The sequence below is a fragment of the Euleptes europaea genome, chromosome 19 (genome assembly GCF_029931775.1).
Source record: "Euleptes europaea isolate rEulEur1 chromosome 19, rEulEur1.hap1, whole genome shotgun sequence".
In the NCBI taxonomy this organism is placed as follows: domain Eukaryota; kingdom Metazoa; phylum Chordata; class Lepidosauria; order Squamata; family Sphaerodactylidae; genus Euleptes; species Euleptes europaea.
Window position 1 is genome coordinate 37,552,939 of NC_079330.1, and position 22,572 is coordinate 37,575,510.

The window sequence follows — 22,572 nt, forward strand, 5'->3', positions numbered from 1 at the left end:
AATGCCTAGCTGGAAGGGGGTCTACATGAGCCCACAAAGAGGCATACAGTTCCCCACACCTCCTGCCTCCGATGCTGGGGCCATCTGCCACTGAGCCACAACCCCTCTTCAGGGGGGCTTCTGTCTCCGCCTCTCAGCTGTGGGATGGCTTCATTCCCAGGGGGAGGCTACGGACGGTCATGGGAGGGGGAACGTAAACAGCAAAGGAGGCTCCCTGTGGCCAAATGTTGCCTTTGGCTGTTTGCTCACATGGCCCTTTCCTGCTCCTCCTGCTGTTGGCAGTGAAAAGATCCTACAGCCAAGGCAGCACCCAGAGGAGGCTGACATCACCTCCTCCTGGGTCAAGCCACGGGGCACTTGGAGAGCAGGCGAGCTGGAGTCCAGCGGCAGAACATTGGCTTTGTGAGCAGAAGGGGGCAGGGGCAATCCCTGGCGTGTCCAATTCAATGATTTTCATGACGAATGTAATGACGAGATTATGAGAGCATGGGAAATTGCTTTTATGTCTAAATTGACAGATCAAAATAGGCTTATAAATCGAGAAGACGCAAGGGTTTGTAAATTCATGGAGAGATGGCCTTTGTTTATTAGGTCATGGAATGATAAAGTGAATTCTGATTTGGTGGGGGTTTTTTGTTTGTTTTTTGCTTTTTTGGTTTGTGAAACTTTGTGATGAGTTTCTGAGGGCAGCCATGTTGGTCTGCGGTAGAACAGTGAGGTTCTAGTCCAGGAGCACCTCAAGGACCAACTAGAGTTTCAGGCTAAAAGAGATCTAGAGTCCAAGCTCCCTTCACCTTGACTCGCAAACGTTGATACCCCGAAACTCTTGTTGGTCTCTAAGGTGCTCCTGGACTTGAATTTATTTGTAAACGAGTGATTCTTTTGTGATTTTCCTGTTAACTAGAGTACAAAAAATTAAAAATAATGAACAGGACTGGCTAGTGCCAGTCAGGGTAGGTGACAGTGAGCAGTTTTGTCCAACGACCTGACTTGGGTAAGGAAGCCGAGCAGCAGGACTTGGAGATCTAATGACAAAGAAGGTTGACGTTCTCTCTGCCTGCAGCCTGAGAAAAGGATGTGTCGTTCATTACTTTGCAAGAAATGGCACGAGAAAATCCTCCCCACCCTCTCCCCATTTAGATTCAGACACCCCCTTTTTTTCTTTTGGATTGTGCACTTTTTCCTTGATCCTGGACTAGCCAGTGGGACACAAGGGGGCTTCCCACATTCCTGTTCCCAGGCTTTAGTGAGGGAAGCTTTTCCTGAGAAATGGAAGCATGGTCTGCACCAGAATTTGCCTTCATGCCAATGTTCATAGGAGGTGCAAATCCCCACACTAGCCTCCACCTGAACAACAGTGGCTATTTCTGCTTGTCATTGTGAAGCATTCAGAAAAAAATTGAAGACTTTTGTGCACGTGTGGAAAGGCCACTTGCCCCTAAAGCAGTGATGGCGAACCTTTTAGAGACCGAGTGCCCAAACTGCAACCCAAAACCCACTTATTTATTGCAAAGTGCCAACACGGCAATTTAACCTGAATACTGAGGTTTTAGTTTAGAACATCTTTTGCCTTAAAAGAAAAACACAATAGCAAAGCTTTCAATGATACAAACAACTTTTTATTGAAAGGTAAAAGTTTGCATTTGGCATGCTTTTGAACAATTAATGTTTGTTCAAAGCCCCTAAGCTGGGCGGCGGGGAGTCCAGGGAAGGCAGACGAGAGGGCTGCTCAACTTACCCGCACGTGCCCACAGAGAGGGCTCGGCGTGCCAAGTCCGGCACTCGTGCCATAGGTTCGCCAACACGGCCCTAAAGCAAAGAAACCCACACATATGCACATATTCAACTGTCTGCCCCCCCCCCGCCAAACATACCACAGAGCCCTATGTTGAGTCAAGCTCAGATCTGAAGGAGCTGTGTATGTTTAGCTCGGAGAGGAGACGAATGAGAGGTGATATGATAACCATCTTCAAGTACTTGATGGGCTGTCATATAGAGGATGGTGCTGAATTGTTTTCTGTTGCCCCAGAAGGTTGGACCAGAACCAACAGGTTGAAATTAAATCAAAGGAGTTCCCGTCTAGACATTAGGAAGAACTTTTTAACAGAGTGGTTCCTCACTGGAACAGGCTTCCTCAGGAGGTGGTGGGCTCTCCATCCCTGGAGGTTTTTAAGCAGAGGCTAGATAACCATCTGTCAGCAATGCTGATTCTGTGACCTCGTGGCCCTTTCTTGCATGGCCAGGGTGGTGCCGATAGCCACTTTGGGGTCAGGAAGCAATTTTCCTCCAGGACAGATTGGCCAGGGATCCTGGAGGGTTTTTTTTTTTTTTTTTTTTTTTTGCCATCTTCTGGGTGTGGAGTATGGGGTCACTGGGGATGTTGTGGGGAGGTAGTTGTGAATTTCCTGCATTGTGCAGGGGGTTGGATTAGATGACCTTGGTGGTCCCTTCCAACTCTATGATTCTATGATTCTTCTATGAAGGAGTCTGAAGTGACTCAAAATATTGTGGGGCTTTTTAAAGGGAAAGGCTAACTCTATAACCCCCCCCCCAATCCATCATCGTTATTACGGTTATTGCGGTAGGGTGCAGGACTTAATAATCCTGAGGATTTGCCTGGTACCTTCAGTGCTCAACATGCTGTCTTGTTGAAATGCTGCCAACATCCCCATCAAGAAGGTCTGTTTTTTCTCTCCTGAGTGGCAGGTGGACCATAAGTTAAATATGAGCAGCCAGTGTGATGCAGTGACAAAAAAAGCTTAATGCGATCTTGGGGTGCATCAACAGAGGCATAACATCCAAATTGTAAGATGTCATAGTTCTGCTGTACACTGCATTGGTCAGGCCACACCTGGAGTATTGTGTGCAGTTCTGGAGGTCCCACTTCAAAAAGAACAGAATGGAGCGGATGCAGAGGAGAGTGACGAGGATGATCAGGCACCTGGAGACCAAGCCCTATGAGGAAAGTCTGAGGGACTTGGGAATGTTTAGTCTGGAGAAGAGGTGGTTGAGGGGGGACATGAATGCTCTCTTTTTGTATTTGAAGGGCTGCCACTTAGAGGAGGGCAGAGAGCTGTTCCTGTTGGCAGCAGAGGATAGGACTCGCAATAGTAGGTTTAAATTACATGCAGAAAGGTACTGGCTGAATATTGGGGAAGAATTTTTTTACAGTAAAAGTAGTTCAGCGGTGGAATTGGCTGTCTAAGGAGGTGGTGAATTCCCCCCTCCCTGGCAGTCTTTAAGCAGCAGCTGGACGAACACTTGTCAGGGATGCTCTAGGCTGATCCTGCATTGAGCAGGGGGTGGGACTAGATGGCCTGTCTGGCCCCTTCTAACTCTCTGATTCTGTGATTCAGCCAGTTCAATCCACTTGTGCAGCTGTTCAAAGCCAATCTTTAAAAACAGATAACCAGTCTTCTTCCTGGGCACAGCCACATGGCTGTTACAAGCTAATTGGGGATCACATCCTGAATGTGATGATGTCACAATGCTGGGTAGCCAATCGTAACTGGCAGCAGAACTCACAAACGAGAAGGAGGGTCATGCTTCTTCCGTCAGCTCTCCCTCTCTGAAGGGGCCCCTCTGCACAAATCACCACAGTTGGGGGCGGGGGGGGGAGGAGAGACACTTCTTTGCAGTGGCCAAAAGTTTTCACAAAAGTGCCCCCCCCCTTGGCTCAGCTGCCTCTGACTGCCAACACTCAGGGATATTTCCATCCCGCTTTCAGCATGCACAGATGCACCCCATTTCCATACAATCTGAAAGTCACTGAGGGGCGAATCAACCCCCCTTTCATTTTAATGCTCTTATGATCTTCCTAATCCCCTACAGCAATCAGTAAATGACATCCACTGGAGGTTGCAGGCTGGGGAAGAAGGACATTTACTTTCAAACAGCATTTGTTACAGCTGCTGTGGTTACACTGACATTCACAATGTTAGGAAAATACCTCTCAATAAGCCCTTTCCCCTAAAACGGAGGATTCTTTGTAGACAAGATCTGAGCACCCATCCATTAATCTCATCCTTCTTTACTGAAAGCTCAATTTCCACAAGGTATCAGACCCCAGACTCACACTTCTAGACATATATTTGAGAAAACAACTTCCACAGAGACATAATATGCAACATCTGAGATGTTAAAAGAAAAAGCTTTGCCACCTTTTTGCTCTGTGAGGATCCTGCTCCCAGCTATTGGGTTGCTTGAGTGCGCTGATGTTTATCCATGACTGAGAAAATCCCTATTCGCTTCTGCCTTGGTATACTGTGTGCTTCCCCCCCACACACAATTTTAAAGCCCAAGAAAAGCCTCCAGATGAAAACCTTCAGCTCGTCTTCTTTTGTGACAGCCGGGGAACTGAGGTTGTCGGCTGTGCAGCGCAGGCATGACAGATTGGCAAAAGCGGGTGACCACATGTGCAGCTGGTACAGTTGAAAGCGATTTAATTGACTCGGGAATGCCACCCCTGTGCTGTGCTGGTAGTTGAGCAGCCCTTCGGGTGAGCAGAGCCGGGGATCGTAGCTGGCGAGGACAAGGCAGGCTGGTGGCAGGTGACTTGAAGGTCGCTGAAGTGGAGTCACCTGATTCAGGAAAGGGATTTACCTATCCAGACTGGAGGAACAGGACAGAAGAGAAGCTGGGGAAGAATGAGGATGCATGTGTGAAGGAGGGAGGAGAAAAAGCTCTCTTGTCAAGAAAAAAAGCTCTCTTGTCAAGGGTTGGTAATATTGGCACCAACGCCTCTCCGGTTGTCACCTCAAGCTATGTCACAAACGCCAGGGAGGATGCATTCAAAGCGAGCCGGAATCCAAGCAGCTGTTGTACTCATAGGGTTGTTGCACAAGTCCCGAAGGCAAAATAAAGAAAAAAGGTAAATGCATCAATTTTAATATATACATTTTCTATATAGATATATATGTAAAAGTTTGGGTTTTGTCTCTGTTTGTAATGGGGGAGGGGCTGGAGGTGGAAGTCCAGCAGCAGCGGGATGTGACTGCAGTTTTAAGCCCTTGGGATGGGAAAGCCAGTCGAGAGTACGCTGTGACCATAGCTGTGAGGTGTTGGTCCTGTTACGATAATTCGATAATGTTTTCAATAATATTTTATTTTGAGAGGATGTTGGGAATTCTCCTCCATTCTAGCATGGGAGAGTTGGAAGTTATAAAGATGGGCATGCAGAACTATCAAGGATTTGAATGGTGTCAACGCCAGCCTTCCCAGCCATGGGCAGTGGGGTGCCATATAGTAATGCCGAACTTGCACCTGAGTTTCACCGAAATCTGTAGGACTTCATTGCAGAGGAAGATATGCCAGGGTTTGCCTGTAAATATTAAATCTTGGGCTGTGTGGCTCACAGAATTGATTAGATTCTGAAGAACAAATGTCAGGGTTTATTTTCTTTCTGGAAAAAGAGAGCTAACCAGCCTTTTTTTCTTTTTGGGTTGATCATTCACTAAACTACAGAGCAGTACTTTCTGTTTGCCGTGGACTGTTCTGCTGTAGATATACAGCGTCTGGTAACAATTCAAGATGTGGCGATCACTTCCCTCCCCTACCTGGCGACAGGCGTTTTGCTTTTATTTCTCTCCCTGATCCCTAGATTTCAAGCTTACAGTTTGACTTGATTTCAGGTACTGTGATTTGGCAGGGAAAAATATTTATTTTGGACTTTTGGTCTCCCTCCTCACCCAAAGATAACTAACTAAATCTAAGCAATGGGAACAATGTTGCCATTACTTCACTAGATGGGAAAGGATCACTGTAACTTTCCCCCCAGTTAGCCAATTCCAATGTGGTGAAACCCAATGCACTCTGGTGATTGGACTAGGGAGAAACCTGAGTTCAAATTGCCATTTGGCCAAGATCCTCACTGTGTGAGCTCTAGCCTGCTGCAAACCCATAAACAGATTCCAGCAGACAGCAAGTCCACGAAAGCAGTTTTATTGATTAGACTCGACAGGTTACAGAAGCCATATTCAGAATGACACTAGTAAGGGGCTAAGGCAAGGCACATGGCATATATGGAAAAGCAAAAGGAGATAACCAGTAACCCAGGCAACCCCCCTCCCAGAGGCAGGAAGGAGTACTTGGCAATTCCCACACTAAAGGAATCTATGAAGGACTCTATGAAGTCTAAACACGGGGCACGGACTGGCCTTGGAGAGAACTGCAAAACAACACCTGGGAGCACAACCATGAACTGTCTTCATGGCCTGCTCCTGACACACTGGGTAACCTTGGGGCAGTTCGATACTCTCTGTCTACCATACCTTACAGGGTTGTTGTGCAGATAAAATGGAAGACGGGAGAACTGGGCATGCTACCCTGAGCTCATGGAGGAATGTGTGTGTGTGTTAAGTGCCGTCAAGTCGCTTCCGACTCATGGCGACCCTATGAATGAAAGTCCTCCAAAATATCCTATCTTTGAAATCCTTGCTCAGATCTTGCAAATTGAAGGCTGTGGCTTCCTTTATTGAGTCAATCCATCTCTTGTTGGGTCTTCCTCTTTTCCTGCTGCCCTCAACTTTTCTTAGCATGACTGTCTTTTCCAGTGACTCTTGTCATCTCATGACGTGACCAAAATACGATAGCCTCAGTTTAGTCATTTTAGCTTCTAGGGTCAGTTCAGGCCTGATTTGATCTATAACCCACTGATTTGTTTTTTTGGCAGTCCACGGAATCCGTAACACTCTCCTCCAACACCACATTTCAAAGGAATCTATTTTCTTCCTTGGAGGAATAGCAAGATAAAAATGCGATAGAGAAACTCCTAGTTGGCAAAGGACCCAGCGTCTCAACTGAACCATTGCAAAATACTCTACAATGATTGCCTCTTGGCAGAATGCCAGCCAAGCAACCTGTCAAGTGGGAAATGATGTTCCGCCTTCACTAACTCATTGTTCTGTTGTTCTTGCAATGTGGTGCAAACAGGTAACCATGAAGGCGACACAAGGACTGGGGAATGGGTTGTGGCATTCGCTTCCTCCATGAAGTTGAGTCTTGCCTAGGGAAGCTCCTTCCAGAATCCATTTGTTTGGATTTTGGTCAGGATGAGAGTGGGATGTTCCCCCATTTCTTTTTGTCTTAAATTTGTTTATATTCTTGGCAACCACTTTGGTCCTCTGTCCCCCCCTGTTGGATTTGGCCATTAATTGAACTTACATGTTGTGAGGTGTTTATATGCAATTTATGATTGTGCATCGTTATACGTATAATACACTTGAAGGTGAAGGTAGCCCCTGTGCAAAAGCACCGGGTCATTCCTAACCCATGGGGTGACGTCACATCTCAATGTTTACTAGGCAGACTTTATTTATGGGGTGGTTTGCCAGTGCCTTCTCCAGTCATCTTCCCTTTACCCCCAGCAAGCTGGGTCCTCATAATACACTTACAATGCTGATTTATGGATGCACAGGTAATGTTGCAAAAGGTGGTGGCGAGGAAACAGAAAATGTTACACAATAAAGAATTGAAAGTTTGATTCGCATAGGGGTGGTGAAACTGAAGTGGTTATTGGGGGGGGGGTCCAAAAGGTAGCATAAAGGTAGATGATAAAGGGGAAATCATCTCTAGCATTAACATTTGCCAACAGACTACCACAGCTATGCTTTTGGCAAATTTCCTAAGGACATGTGTCTAAGTTTGATTGATAAGTTTATTGGAATGGTTTATGTTTTTCCCCACTCTATGAAGTATATGTGTTTCTCTCCATTTAGGATCATGAACCTTAATATTGTGATAAAACATGCAGTTGTTTCTGTGAAAATGTGAATGTTGAAGAAAGCGTGGTACCACTGTGTTTGGGGTTCTCCATTTCCCAAATGTTACAGAAAATGTTCATGACCCTTTCATGTGGGTCAGTTTAAGAGCAGTTTTGAATTTCTAATCCCTGTTGTTTTGACCTGAGAATTCCTCGTTTGATTTCTCTTCTGCCATGTGCGAACTGAGCCCCAGCACTCTTTACTTTCAGGCCACTTTGTTTCCTGCCAGTGAATTTTCCCTGTAAAATGTACATATTTTTTTCCAGTGTTCTTTGTGCCTATATAAATCAGCATTGCACACTGGGGGTCCTGTGAGGAATCATGAGAGGGGGGACCGATTTGGAAACCCCTACCCGTCACCCTCAAGATCTCTCCGTCCAGGATTCTATAATCTCTCAGGGGCTTGAGCAGGCTAGTTTTCTTTTGCTGTCCCTTTATTTTTCTTTACCTGACCCTCACTGCTCTTTCACAAACGAGAATGAAATCCATTTCATACTTTTTATTGTGTGTGTGTGTGAAGTGCCGTCAAGTCGTAGCCGACTTATGGCGACCCCTTTTGGGGGGTTTTCATGGCAAGAGACTAACAGAAGTGGTTTGCCAGTGCCTTCCTCTGCACAGCAACCCTGGTATTCCTTGGTGGTCTCCCATCCAAATACTAACTAGGGCTGACCCAGCTTAGCTTCCGAGATCTGACGAGATCAGGTTAGCCTGGGCCATCCAGGTCAGGGCTTAGGACCAATGAAATTGACACAAAACATTGTGCAGACTTTTGTGCCCACCAGAACTCTTCATCAGGCTGGATGTGACAAAATTTTAAAAGAAGAGGGCTAGAAGGTAGCTTGTTCAGGCCATGATGTTAGGGGTCTGCTCTTGTGTGCATTTCACAGCTCTTAACATTCTGTTGCTCCCTAGGCATGTTGAGTTCTCATCAGGCCTTTCTTTGGGGGTATGTGTGGAAGTTCTTTCGGTTATTTTACAAGGCAATGTTTCTTGCGTACATGGGGAATACCTTGTCTTTGGGAGGCACTGTTGTTTGGTTCTCACCATTCTCACAGGGGCCAACAACTTTCCTATTAGATACAGTGATAGGTTTACATTTGATACATTGATTGTATCTATAAATACTATATGTAAAATCTATATACTTTGCTAAAATAATGAAAGAGATTCTATAAGACAACCAAAAAAGGAGAGAACTGAACCCAGTGACAAAAATATAAATAAATAACAAAAACGAAACAGGGAACATTGTCAGAATTGGTTTCCTTATGGGGAAATATGTGGTGGTTTGGTAGCATCTGTTTAATTACCAATAAACACTAAACACGAGGACAGTAGGGACACGCCCTGTTACAGAGAGAGCCTTTAAAGCCGTGTTGGGTCCCTCCAAAATTAAGCAGCATAAACTTGGCAACAGGCCAAACGCTCCTTTGTGCCCACCACCAGCCTGCATGGTGGAGACCCAAGTTGGAACCTTCACTGTGCTATGGAAACTCTTTGGGTGATCTTGGGCCAGTCATTCTTGGGTGTAACCTATCTCACAGGGTTGTTGTTATTATGATTAAATGGAGGAAAAGAGAATGGTATTGTAAGCCACTTTGGGCAGAAAAGCAGAAAATAAATAAATGTAATAGTCACAAACTCCTCTGCAAACTGCATTGGTATGGTATTTTATACAGCCCCTCCCCAAAGCTCATTAGATGCAAAGCATCTGGGGGCCATCAGGCACCGTGGGCCAAAAATTCGCATTTATCAACACCTATGAGAGAAACAGCTTTATCACTGAAGTAAGCAAAAGCTTTCAGACAAGGCTGTCTGTGTGGCTGAGAGTCACAGTGGTATTTGTCAGGGAGGGATTATTTATTTACATTATTTATTTACATTATTCATAATCCACCTTTCTCACAGGGACTCAAGGCAGATTACACTTAGTGAGTCAGTACAATCAACAAAAAGGAACATTCTATAACCAACGCATTGGGATTTTAGAAAGTCTAAAACTGTCAGAAAGAACTGAAGCGTAGCGTAAGTATTCACACGACACATTAAGTGGTACAGCAATTACATAAATATGATCCTACTTACAATAAGCTGTACACAGAAATATAGACCACAGTTCCAATAATTTATCCAAATAAGACTGAACCATTTTGTCCGGTTCACCCCTCTGACCTGTGCAGAATAAGCCCTCCTGGGGGAGGGGGCGGTGGCATGCTTCCTAATAACTTCCTAAAGACCAGGAGTAGGGCTGCCCACTATGTTTGGAAAGCTGGAAGTAGAGAAAGACTAAGGTCTGAGTTGGTCAGGGCTTCGGCAGGCCTGACTAGAGACTTTGTTCAACTGGGGACCTGTCATGGACAGCATCCTGGTGGCTGTCCTCCTTGAGAGATGGTTTTGTGAGGTTCTCCAACCTCCCTGGGCAATTTCCATAAAATCACTCGCTCAGACGACCGTTCAGAAGCAGGTAAGTTTATTGGAAGGCATCAGGTAAGGTCAGGGCCTACATGGTACAAAGCTACAAGTGCTCACATAGTCAAAAGGGCTAGAATATAAACAGTTCTAATTTACAGATGCCAGTTGCATGTTTTGAGAACCAAGTGATAACAGCGCTGAGCTAAGCTACGGAATACACATCAAAGGCAGCAGAGGAGCTCGTTAACTCAAGCCTGAGAAAGCCAAGGTCGGAAGAGGGAGGTGGGAAGGAGGAAAGGAAAACGTCCGGGACATTCCAGCAAGGGCCTAAATGGGAAACAGTCCAGCTAAGGCCTGAACCCTTCTACTAATAGAGACCTGGCCTGTCGCTTGTACGGACAGACCAGACACAGACCAGAACAGAACAGAGCAATTCCTCACAGGTTTGAGGTCTTGGTCACTGCTCTAGTGGCTGATCGCTTTCAGTCGTGCCGTGGCTCTGAAGTGACACAGCTTCCAGAAATGTTGTCCGTTGTGTTGACCTCATCATCAGTGACATCAGCATTGCTGTCACTATTGAGATGACATGACCATTTTCCTACTTCTTGACATGCTTGGACACACTGTGGTGGCCTCTGATGTCTTCCCACTTCACCCACGCCCCTTTCTTGACTTACCAGCATCGTAATGTCAGTATCAGAGTAAGGGAATGTCCCGTCTCCAGCAATACTGGCACCGTGAGGCTCAGAGCTGTGACTAGCAGTGAGGCAGAAGAGCGGTCTATCATGTTGAGGAGCAGGATCCAGATAAGGGATGTTGAAACGGCTGGGGAGTTGCCCTGCCAGCGAGCCAGAGCTGAGGAAAGAGGGGTTCCTTCCTAGCTGGCCACGCAGACTGTCCCCTTCCTGGAGCACTTAGGGAGAAGCCCTGGCCTTGGAAGCAGTGCCAAGAGCTGGAAGCCCCTGTACTGCCCGGGACCAGCAGGCTTTAAGGGCCACCTTCTCCCATACGAACCTACATGGCTTGCTTCAGTCACCCTCGGAGGCCCTGCTTCAGTTGCCTCTGCCACCTCAGGCTAGGCAGGTGGCAACCCAAGGCAGGGCTTTCTCAGTGGTGGTAGCACCAACATTTTGGAACTCTTTCCCGGGGAAATTCATCTGTCTCCATCTATCTGTCTTTTGCCAGCAAGTGAAGACTTTTTTGTTTCATCTGGCATACTCCCATTAACAATTATTGTCCCTCCTTCTAGTATTGTTTGTTTGTTGTTTTTGTGTTTTAATTGAATTTTATAATTTTAACTTTATTTTTAATTGTTTAAATGTTTTACTGCAAGGGTCCCCAACATGGGCACCATAGCACCCGCTGACACCTTTTCTGGTGCCCACCAAGTCTTTTTAGGAAGTGTGTGTAGGACATTTGTGCAGCAAGGCTTCTGATTGACTTCTGGAGGTCTAATTGGATGTGCAGTTTTTAAAATGTTGCTTTGGCAGCAGCTGCCACCACAACACAAGTTTCTGCACTGTGTTACTGAAATTAAACTGTGGTGATCATTTTGTGGCTGGCTCCGCCTCCTGCAGCAGCCGTTTTGTGGAAGCCGTTGTGTTGCTGCGCCCACCATGCCATGTCAGAATTCCAAATGTCCCCACAGTCTCAAAAAGGTTGGGGACCCCTGTTTTCCTGTTTTGCTGCCTTGTGGACCCTGATTTGGGGAGGGGGCAGGCAGCATTAAAATGTTTTAAATAAATAAATATAAATAAGGCCACTAGATGTTAGATGGTCTTCTGTATGGGTTCCTCAGTGGCATCTTTGTACTGGGTGTGTACAGAGGGCCCCTTGCTGGGGATGTTAGATCAATGAGTCCTCCTCTTCTGAGGATGATCTTTTGAGTCAGGGTTCGAGAACTCACAGGCCATGATGTGGCCATCAGCTGGTGCCATATCTCAGATGGTTATGGGCAGGGTGGTGGGGCAAAGAATGTCTGATATTGACTTGGTCAGGTTCCTATTAGAGGAAACACATCTTAAGATCTGATGGTCCCTGACCATCTAAGGATTTAAAGCCCCTTAAAAGAAACCTATTCCTTCTTTGATAACTGTAATGATGTTTTGATATGGTTAGTTGTAACGGGTGAAGAATGCTCCTGATAAGATACAGGTAGCTCTTGAAGACTGAGCCTGCCCTTTTCCAAGCTATCCTAGCTAATGTGCATCCGTAGTCTTATCTTGCACATATCCCACCTTGTTAAATAGTCATGTACGCCAGTGGTTGGCAGCACCTCTGTTAGCCAAATTGCTCTTTAACTTGGGGAATTAGCAAGCAAGATGGCTATTTTTTTTCTATAACAGTATCACAACCTTTGTATACCAGAGATGGTATCTGTGACCTTTAAATCAAGACAGAAGCAATGGATTCCAGATTTAAATAAATGTTTATGTAGCTTTCAATCAAATCAATGTTGCATACAAACGTACAAGGAGTGCTAGGAAGTAAAGAGAGGAGTACAAGCACAAATAGGATTCGTTGAGGGGTAATATCTACCTTCCAGATGTGGTGTTGTCCAAACTCACGTAGACTAAGACAGATTGAAAGTTAAAGCCGAGATGGGGGCAGGGGTTCCCGTAGACTTGACCAGCAAGGTGGGAGGGAGCGTGGTCGGGCTGCGCAAAACCCAAACCGACAGAGTAACGGCAAAGGTGCCAGGAAAGACCTAAGGTAAATTAATGGGCTGGTTGCACCCCAGATATACTGTTTTTCTGGGGGTGGGGAGAGGGGGTTTACTTCCTCCTAGGCTCCCAGGTGACAAAAGGTGACAAAGGAACTAATCTGTGGTTACCGGGGTGGGGTAGTGAGAATTTGGAAATCTATTCTGATTCTGATGGCTTTTGCACCCCGGGAGGAACCGGGAGATCTTTTGCTGAAGCGATTAATGCTCTGGAACAATGGGTGCGTTCTCTTGTAAACGCCTGGGGAACGCTGCTGCATTGCTGGACGAACGAGTCATCGCTGTTATCAGGATCGCCGTTGACTGCCCATTAGCTGTGGATTTTGCAATGGGGAGGGGGGTGTTTGGCATTGACTACGTGACTGTCTGCTTTTCATGACATGGCTGCGGCTGGAACAGGGTTTGCACAGGAACATGGCTTCTCTCAGGTTCACTGGAGGCTGCCCTTGCATCTTCTTCCTAGCTGCTATCTGCACGGCGCTCGCAGGAGCGGCCGAGTCCGTCACTACGGAGCGCGCAGCGACCGTCCCGTATTGTTTGGGGCGGGCGCGCAGCCAGAACCGTAGTCAAGTGCCTGCATAGCAGGTTGCCAGGTCCAGTCCAGGTGTTTTAGGCAGGCCCGTATGCTATCACCTCGTGTTGCAATGATTTTCTTAACTTAATTAAGTGTTGCATAAAGGTGGGCTTCTTTTAATTTGCTCTGGACTTACAGTCAATTGATTCTATTGGGAAGCCATGAAGCCAAGAATCTTGAGCGACAAAGAGACAGGTGAGCCTTTGTCTTAATTCCCTCATTCTACTCTTACCTTTGTGCCCTGTGATATTATTATCTGTAGTCGGCAAATGATACCAGGAAATGAAATAGTTGAGCTGAATAACTCCAAAAAGTAGCTACTGGTCAAATCAGACGCTACTCTATGCTAACTGTTAACAGCTCAAGCCTGTTTGGTGGGCTGTTTCCCACATATTCTAACAGTATGCATCTTTGCACACATTTCAGGGGGACTCTTAGTCCCTGCTCCAAATCCATTGTTGCCACATAGCAGCCAATTGCTTAGGGAAAGTTTGAGCTGCCTTTCCCCAGAAGCCTTACTCTTTACTGTTCACCTAAGCTTGTGCTACTGATGTTATTTTGTGTATGTGTGTTTTGCACATCCTTATGGGAGTCACGGCTCCCCCACATCATTTAATTACCCAACTTGACCATCCATGACCCTGAGAGAGAAATTATATCACCTACTGTGCAGCTGCAAAAGCAACTGTGAGACGGAAGGAAATGAAACTCCCCAGCCTGTTATCTAGGACAGGGAAGTCCATCAACAGGAGGAAAGAACTAGAAAATACTGTGGAGGTTCTGTTGAGAACATTGTTAGCCTGTTGATCATCTGCTGTTTGTTGAGATCGTTAAGATGCATGACTACCAGTTGCAGGGCCCTATTCATTGTGGCCCCTGATGCCAACTGTAGCATCTTTTATAAGCTAGGTTACTACTGTGTTGTTTGACTGAATCTTTTTGGTGGTAGTAAAGGAAGGACCAATTGTAAGCAAAGAGTAGTAGGAACAAGTAACAGGGAGCTGGCTGTAAAAGAACAACCGTTCTTACCTTCATTTTAGAATGTGCTTCTTGAATGTTTAAATGTAAAGTTTTTTAAAAGAGTGGGTTTATCAGGGTGGAGAATACAGAAAGGAAGTTGAGAAAAGACAGTCAAATACAGAAATGGGTTCAGGACCAGGGACAGCTCTGAAGAAACAGAAGTGTTCTTCCAAAGGAAGCATAGAGTTCAGTTTCTGGCAGATAACAGCCTGAGTCTCAGTGGAAAGCTGAATGGACAGTGCCCTGGCTTGTAGCCGTCCACTGATGCTGACCATAAATTCAGTTCTGGTAACCAGAAGAGAAAGATTGCCGTTTCTTTCTTTTAAAGCTGCTAGCAACACTGATATTTGAAAGGGTGTCTCTCCCAAAAATGATGCAAAGTTGGATCTTATATTTGGATCCAGTGCTAGGGATTGGAGGATGGTTGCTACAGAGACAAACTGCTCATTGTTTCTTCCCTGTTCTCTCCCACTCCCAGGAAATCTGTCTGAGATGAGTTGTTGTTGGTTGCACTCTTTCTGTTTAGATATTTTAATCCCATGATTCCTCCAAGCAACTCAGGACACCATACCTGGCCATTCTCCCTCTTGTCTTTACAACAACCTAGTGAGATAGGTAAATTAGGCTAAGAAAGAAAGATTGGCCTAAGGCAGGGAAGGGGAACCTCAGGCCCAGGGGCCGTATGTGCCCCCCGAGGACATTTTTTGTGGCCCTCGGGAGTACTGGGGCCCTGCAGCGGAGGGGCGAGGCAGGGCAGCCCTCCCTGAGGGTGTTCCTGGGGCCACGGCTTGCAGGGGTGCTGCGGTGCCTTTTGGACCTCCTCTCACCGACTGATGGCTGTTGGTCGGCAAGAGGAGGAGGAGGGACGCTTCCCCCAAGGCTGCCCCCTATAGCCGCAGCGTGCAGGAACACCAGGGCACACTGTAAGCCCCTCTCGCTGCCTGTCGGCTGTTGAGCAGTGAGGGGGGGGGAAGAGGCCCGCGGCTCCCAGCGGCAGAGCATGCATGCAGGAGCCGATCGGGCTTCGGGGAGGCTTTTGTGGACTCGGGGTGGGGGGCATGGAGCCTGGGGCCAGGTCGTGTGGGGCCAGCGTGTGTGTGTGTGTGGGGAAGGCTTTTCTCTCTCCCTCTCTTTCTGTCTCTTTCTTTGTCTGTCTCCCTCGGTCATTTTCTTTCTCCCCCTCTTTCCATTTCTCTCTCCCTCTCTCCCTTTTCCTCTTTCTCTGTTTTTCTTCCTTCCTCCCTTCCTCCTTTGCTGATCGACCGCGGGCTGCGCCCCCCTGGCGCCTCGTTTGCTTGGGCCCACCACTGGCTGCCCTCCCACCTGGGAGGTGTGCGGGAGGACCGGGGGAGCGGGGGCGCCCTCCAGGCCTTCTCTGCATGGCCTCCCCTGGGGTTGCCAACCTCCAGGTGGTGGCCAGAGACCCTAGCCTCTCCCCCCCCACCGGGAGATCTACACCTGGTATATAATGTTATATAATGGTATAATGATGTTATAAATGTGCAAATGGCCCTTGGCAGGAAAAAGGTTCCCCACCCCTGGCCTAAGGTCACCTAGTGAGCTTCCTGGCTGCAAGGAGATTTGAACCTAGGTCACCCAGGTCTTTGTCTGAAGCTCTAGTCACTTCACTGCATTGGCTTTTACTGATATAAGTGGACCAATACCTTAAGGCTAATCTCCAACCTTTTTGAGCCTGCAAGCACCTTTGGAATTCTGACCCAGGGTAGTGGGTGTGACCACAAAATGGCTGCCACAAGGGGTGGAGCCAACTACAAAATGCCATGGAATGAGCTATGCATAACTCAAATAGTAACTCTACAATACATTTTTACAATGAACATATTGTTTTAAAATATTTTCTTGAATACACACAGCTTACCTTCAGGGACGTACTGAAGATCCTTTGTGCTCTGGTGGCAGCTACTGCCAAAGGGATGTTTTTAAAAATCTTTTTCGCCAATCAGATCTCCAGGGGCCAATCAAAAGCCCTGCTGGGTAAAAGCCCCAATCAGGCTCCACCCACTTTCTAAAAAATCTTGGTGGGCCCCAGGAAAGGTGTTGGCGGTGGGGTAGGGTAACGCTCATGGGTGGCATGAGGGGCCAGAGCTGCACATTCTTTACATACCGAAGGACCCCAGTTCCTTTGCTGGCATCTTCAGTTGAAAAGGATTTCTCTGGAGCAGGGCTTGGAAAGGACAAGTGCTCGCTTGCAGCTAAATAGATTCATGTGCACCAAGGAGGAAGCTGACCTTAGGGCATGGATTAGTTTCCTGTGCCACACAAACAAACAACTAGGAGGCTGAAGTGGGTTCCTTATTCCCAGTTTGTTCCCTATTCCCAGTTCCTTATTCACATTTCCTAGTTCCTGAATGATTTTGGGACATTTCAAAAGCTCTGCACCCCAAGATATGGATTGGACCACCACATATCATACAACCCCACATTCAGGGGACTATGCACTTCCAGATGGCGCATGCTGGGTCCTGGTCCAAAGTCCAGTTCTTGTGCCAGCGGCTCCCAAGTGAAGTGCCCCCAGGACCAAGGCACATGCAGACACTGGGGCTCAGCTGCACCCCAAAATAATATTTGGACCACCCCAAATGACACATCCCCACACTCCAGAGACTGTCCCCTCCAAGAAGACATACAGCGGTGCCCAGTCCAAACACCGGTTCTGGTGCCATTGCCTTCTTTTTGGGTCCACCCCTCCTGAAACCTGTATTGCAAAGAGGTTTTGAATAAGGAACTGGAGCTCTGCACCCCAAAATATGGATTGGACCACCAGATATAATACACCTCCACATTCAGGGGATAGTGCCCTTCGAGATGGTGCATGCTGGGTCCTGGTCCAAAGTCCAGTTCTTGTGCCAGCGGCTCGCAAGTGAAGTGACCCAGGACAGATGCCCATACAGACACTGCACTCCAAAATAATCTTTGGACCACCCCAAATGACACATCCCCACATTCCAGAGACTGTCCCCTCCAAGAAGACATACAGCGGTGCCCGGTCCAAACACCGGTTCTGGTGCCATTGGCTTCTTTTTGGTTCGTCCCCCCCACCCCGAAACCTGTATTGCAAAGAGGTTTTGAATAAGGAACTGGAGCTCTGCACCCCAAAATATGGATTGGACCACCACATATCATACACCCCCACATTCAGGGGACTGTGCCCCTTGAGATGACATATTCTGGGTCCTGGTCCAAAGTCCAGTTCTTGTGCCAGCGGCTCCCAAGTGGGGTGCCCCCAGGACCAAGGCACATGCAGACACTCAGCTGCACCCCAAAATAATCTTTGGACCACCCCAAATGACACATCCCCACACTCCAGACACTGTCCCCTCCAAGAAGACATACAGCGGTGCCCGGTTAAACACCGGTTCTGGTGCCATTTGTCCTGGGAGGGGCCCCCCAACCCCCTTCCCAGGCCGAGGGGCAACCCCCACACTCACCGGGCATCTCCGGAGGGCGGCTTCACACGGGCTCCCTCTCCCTGCAGCTGCTCCCCAGACCAGCGAGAGGAGGGCAGGCCCGGCAGCAGCCAGCTGCCGACCGGACGGCCCCACCCGAGCCGCCGCAGGAGCCGCGAGCCGCCGCCGCGCAAGCCCCGAGGCCGCCGAGGGAGCCGGACCCCGCCGGGACAGCCGAGCAAGCGGCCCGGCTGGAGGAGCCGCCAGCGGCGTCTGCCTCGGCAGGACCAAGGCCGCCGAGATCCGCCGGCCGCCAGGGCCAGCAGCGGGAGGAGGGGGGCCTGGGAGAGGCCTAAGGAGAACGGAGGAAGCGGCCGGCCTCCCTGCGACCCAGCTGGCCGTCGGCCGGGCACGGGCGGGGAGGGGGCGGGGCCTACATGTAACTTCCCCTGGCTGGGAGGAAGACCCTCCCAGCCCTTATATGGACTTCTGGGGGGAGAGCTAGGGGCGGAGCCGGGGGAGGGACTTCTCTGGCCTGGAGAGCATATAAGGCCAGAGAAGTCTGCCTGCCGGGGAGGATGTAGATGCCAGTGTTGTGCTGCAAGGTGTGTCCTGTGGCAACCTGGCGACGGCCGAGGGAGAGTCGAGCTCTGACTCCCCCTCGGATTGGTCTGAGGCGGAAGAGATTGTCTCAGCCTCAGCGTCCTCCCGGCCAGAGACCCCCGTGACGGCCACGCCCAAGGCGCAGCGCGACACCATTGGCTTCTTCTTGGGTCCACTTCCCCCCCAGAAACCTGTATTGCAAAGAGGTTTTGAATAAGGAACTGGAGCTCTGCACCCCAAAATATGAATTGGACCACCACATTGGACCACTGAGGGAACTACATTTAAGGATAGGAAAGCTGAGACATTGCAACTGTTCTAACACAAACTTCACTGGCAATGAAACATTGCCAGGGACAATGAACTTTTATATTACCTTTGAACATTCAGTTAGAAAGGACAGGTGATAGAAACAGAGACGCGGAATATCCAGATTATTCGGAAAAAGTACTGTTAAGTATTAGCTATACATTTCCAGATGAGTGAAATGGTTTTGGGTGGAGTTTTCCCTGGAAGAAGGAATGATTCCAAGATCCCTGAATAGAATAGTAATTACTTAGGTAACTGCTGTCAGTTACTAAGTGACCTGCAAGTGGACCTTTAACACATATGCTAAGGGGACTGATAACTTCTCATTTGTCCTGGAGCCACCACACTTAAGAGCACCTGGCAGAAGAATTGGCCTTTGTCCCAGGACTCAGCAAGTACCCCCTTGAAGTGCACAGTACTCTGAATGTATGATATGAGGTGTATGATATGTGGTGCTCAAAACTTAATTTTGGGGTGCAGAAGGCTCACAAATGTCCAAAACATTTCTTCACAAATACAAGATTTTCAGGGGCCACCACAAATAGAAACAGGTGGTACCAGAACCAGTGTGTGGACCGAGCACCACTGTATGTCCTCTTGCAGGGGACAGTAGTTCCCTATTCAAAACTTCTTTGCAATACAGGTTTCGGGGTGGGGGGACGAACCAAAAAGAAGCCACTGGTGCCAGAACCGGTTTTTTGGACCGGGCACCGCTGTATGTCTTCTTGGAGGGGACAGTCTCTGGAGTGTGGGGATGTTTCATTTGGGGTGGTCCAAAGATTATTTTAGGGTGCAGCTGAGCCCCAGTGTCTGCATGTGCCTTGGTCCTGAGGGCACCTCACTTGGGAGCTGCTGGGACAAGAACGCGTTTTTGGCCCAGGACCCAGCATGCACCATCTCGAAGGTCACAGTCCCCTGAATGTGGGGGTGTATGATATGTCTTCTTGGAGGGGACAGTCTCTGGAGTGTGGGGATGTATCATTTGGGGTGGTCCAAAGATTATGTTGGGGTGCAGGGTCTGTATGGTCATCTGTCCTGGGTCATCCCACTTGGGAGCCGCTGGCACAAGAACCGGACTTTGGACCAGGACCCAGCATGTGCCATCTGGAAGGGCACAGTCCCCTGAATGTGGGGGTGTGTGATATGTGATGGTCCAATCCATATTTTGGGGTACAGAACTCCAGTTCCTTATTCAAAACCTCTTTGCAATACAGGTTTTGGGGTGGGGGGACGAACCAAAAAGAAGCCAATGGCACCAGAACCATTGTTTGGACCGGGCACCATGTATGTCTTCTTGAAGGGTGCAGTTTCTGGAGTGTGGGGATGTGTCATTTGGGGTGGTCCAAAGATTATTTTGAGGTGCAGTGTCTGTATGGGCATCTGTCCTGGGTCACCCCACTTGGGAGCCACTGGCACAAGAACCGGACTTTGGACCAGGACCCAGCATGCGTCATCTCGAAGGGCATGGTCCCCTGAATGTGGGGGTGTATGATATGTGGTGGTCCAATTCATATTTTGGGGTACAGAGCTCCAGTTCCTTATTCAAAACCTCTTTGCAATACAGGTTTCGGGGGGGGACCCAAAAAGAAGCCAATGGCACCAGAACCGGTGTTTGGACCGGGCACCGCTGTATGTCTTCTTGGAGGGGACAGTCTCTGGAATGTGGGGATGTGTCATTTGGGGTGGTCCAAAGATTATTTTGGAGTGCAGTGTCTGTATGGGCATCTGTCCTGGGTCACCCCACTTGGGAGTCGCTGGCACAAGAACCGGACTTTGGACCAGGACCCAGCATGCACCATCTCGAAGGGCACTGTCCCCTGAATGTGGAGGTGTATTATATCTGGTGGTCCAATCCATATTTTGGGGTGCAGAGCTCCAGTTCCTTATTCAAAACCTCTTTGCAATACAGGAGGGGTGGACCCAAAAAGAAGCCAATGGCACCAGAACCGGTGTTTGGACCGGGCACCGCTGTATGACTTCTTGGAGGAGACAGTGTCTGGAGTGTGGGGATGTTTCATTTGGGGTGGTCCAAAGATTATTTTGGGGTGCAGCTGAGCCCCAGTGTCTGCATGTGCCTTGGTCCTGGGGGCAGCCGCTGGCACAAGAACTGGACTTTGGACCAGGACCCAGCATGCACCATCTCGAAGGGCACTGTCCCCTGAATGTGGAGGTGTATGATATGTGGTGGTCCAATCCATATCTTGGGGTGCAGAGCTTTTGAAATGTCCTCAAAATCATTCAGGAACTAGGAAATGTGAATAAGGAACTGGGAATAGGGAACGAACTGGGAATAAGGAACCAACTTCAGCCTCCTCAAACAACTGGCAAAGACTGAGCCCTGCATGGAGTGACAGTTGGATGCTGTCTTTTGAGTGGTGTCCTCCCCTTGCAATTGAAGGTGACCCCAGGCCAGGAAGTCCGGGGCCGCAGCAGATGCTGACTTCCAGGAGGCCAGGGCTGCTTGTCGGATTAGCAACCCAGCAAAAGCCAATGCTGCAAATTGATGGCTGCAAGCTTCCTTTTCCTCCCGAGTCAGGATGAAACTCTCCCCTGCCGAGCTTTTTCCTGAAACAATCAGTCACAAGGAGGCTTGTTAATTTGAATAATAACCCAGGATGTCACTGTTGATCCTGTGTGACTAGCTGGTGTGACTAGAGGCAGGAAACACTGCAGAGAGACCAGTCAGAGACCAGTCTTTTCAGTGGTGGGTCATGCTGCTCAGGAAATCGGCCACCTCAGATCAGCAGAGTACAGGTGGGACTATGATCAGCGACCGGTTTACTTGATGTCAGGATCTGACGGAAAGGTTCAGGGTTTTTGAACCTCCTTCGATTCTCCAACAGCCAAAGCAACATTAAATTTCCCACCCCTCTTGCTTTAACCTGAAAATCTCCATTTTGGTTGTGTTGCTTTATTTTGAAAATCCAACCTGTGATCCTTTATTCATTGTGTCATTTCCTGTTCCTTTGCACTGATGTTCCCACAAAATGTGTAAATTTCCTAGTGTTACTTATTTCTGTATCAATAGTCCACCATTATATGGTTACATCCTTTAAATTACCCATAATGACCATATTTATTTATTTATTGCATGTTTATTCTGCCCTTCCTCCACAGGGATCATAGGGGTAAATGTGGTTCTCCTCCCTTCCTTATCCTCCCAACATCCCTGTGAGGTAGGTGAGGCTGGGCAGGCTAAGGACACCCAGCTGGGCATGGCAAGTGTGGATTTGAACCTGGTCCCCCCAGTCCTGGTTATTTCTCTAGTGATTGCTTCAAACTGGTTTTCCGTGCAACGTCTGTCCCAAGTGCAAACAAAAAGCAAAATTGGAAAATAAGAGAACTGAGACCACTGACAACATTGTTTAAAAAGCTGGAAAAAATTATGTTGTTAGTTTGTGAAACCACGATTTGGCTTGTGGTGACCTTCCACCCAGGCTTGTAATTTATCTCCTTCAGCCAGAGAGGGGGCGGCATCAGGGAACCACCCAGAACTCAGCCGGGACAGCTGCATTCACACATCAGGCACAGCCATAGTTAAGACTGACTGTGGTTAAAATCCAGCTTCAAATTATGGTTTCAGATCCTACTTTCAGATCCATAATTAGTGGAGTGTCCTATATTCAGATGACCACACTAACTATTGTTAGTACAATTGACCATGGTTTTGTACAATTTATTTAGTTACTTCATTTACACATCACTTTCCTTCCTAATAAGGACCTAAACCGGCTTACATCCTCCTCCCCTTCTCCATTTCATCCT

General features: G+C 48.1%; 1 protein-coding gene across 1 annotated transcript in view; it reads left to right on the forward strand.

Moving 5' to 3' along the window:
* The first annotated feature begins 4,763 nt into the window (after window positions 1-4,763).
* Window positions 4,764-22,572, forward strand: part of RAP1GAP2 (RAP1 GTPase activating protein 2) — a 160,589-nt gene continuing 142,780 nt past the window's right edge. The window contains exon 1 of the mRNA XM_056864955.1: window positions 4,764-4,870. Within this exon, the coding sequence (XP_056720933.1) occupies window positions 4,764-4,870 (107 nt within the window). The remainder of the gene's footprint in view (window positions 4,871-22,572) is intronic.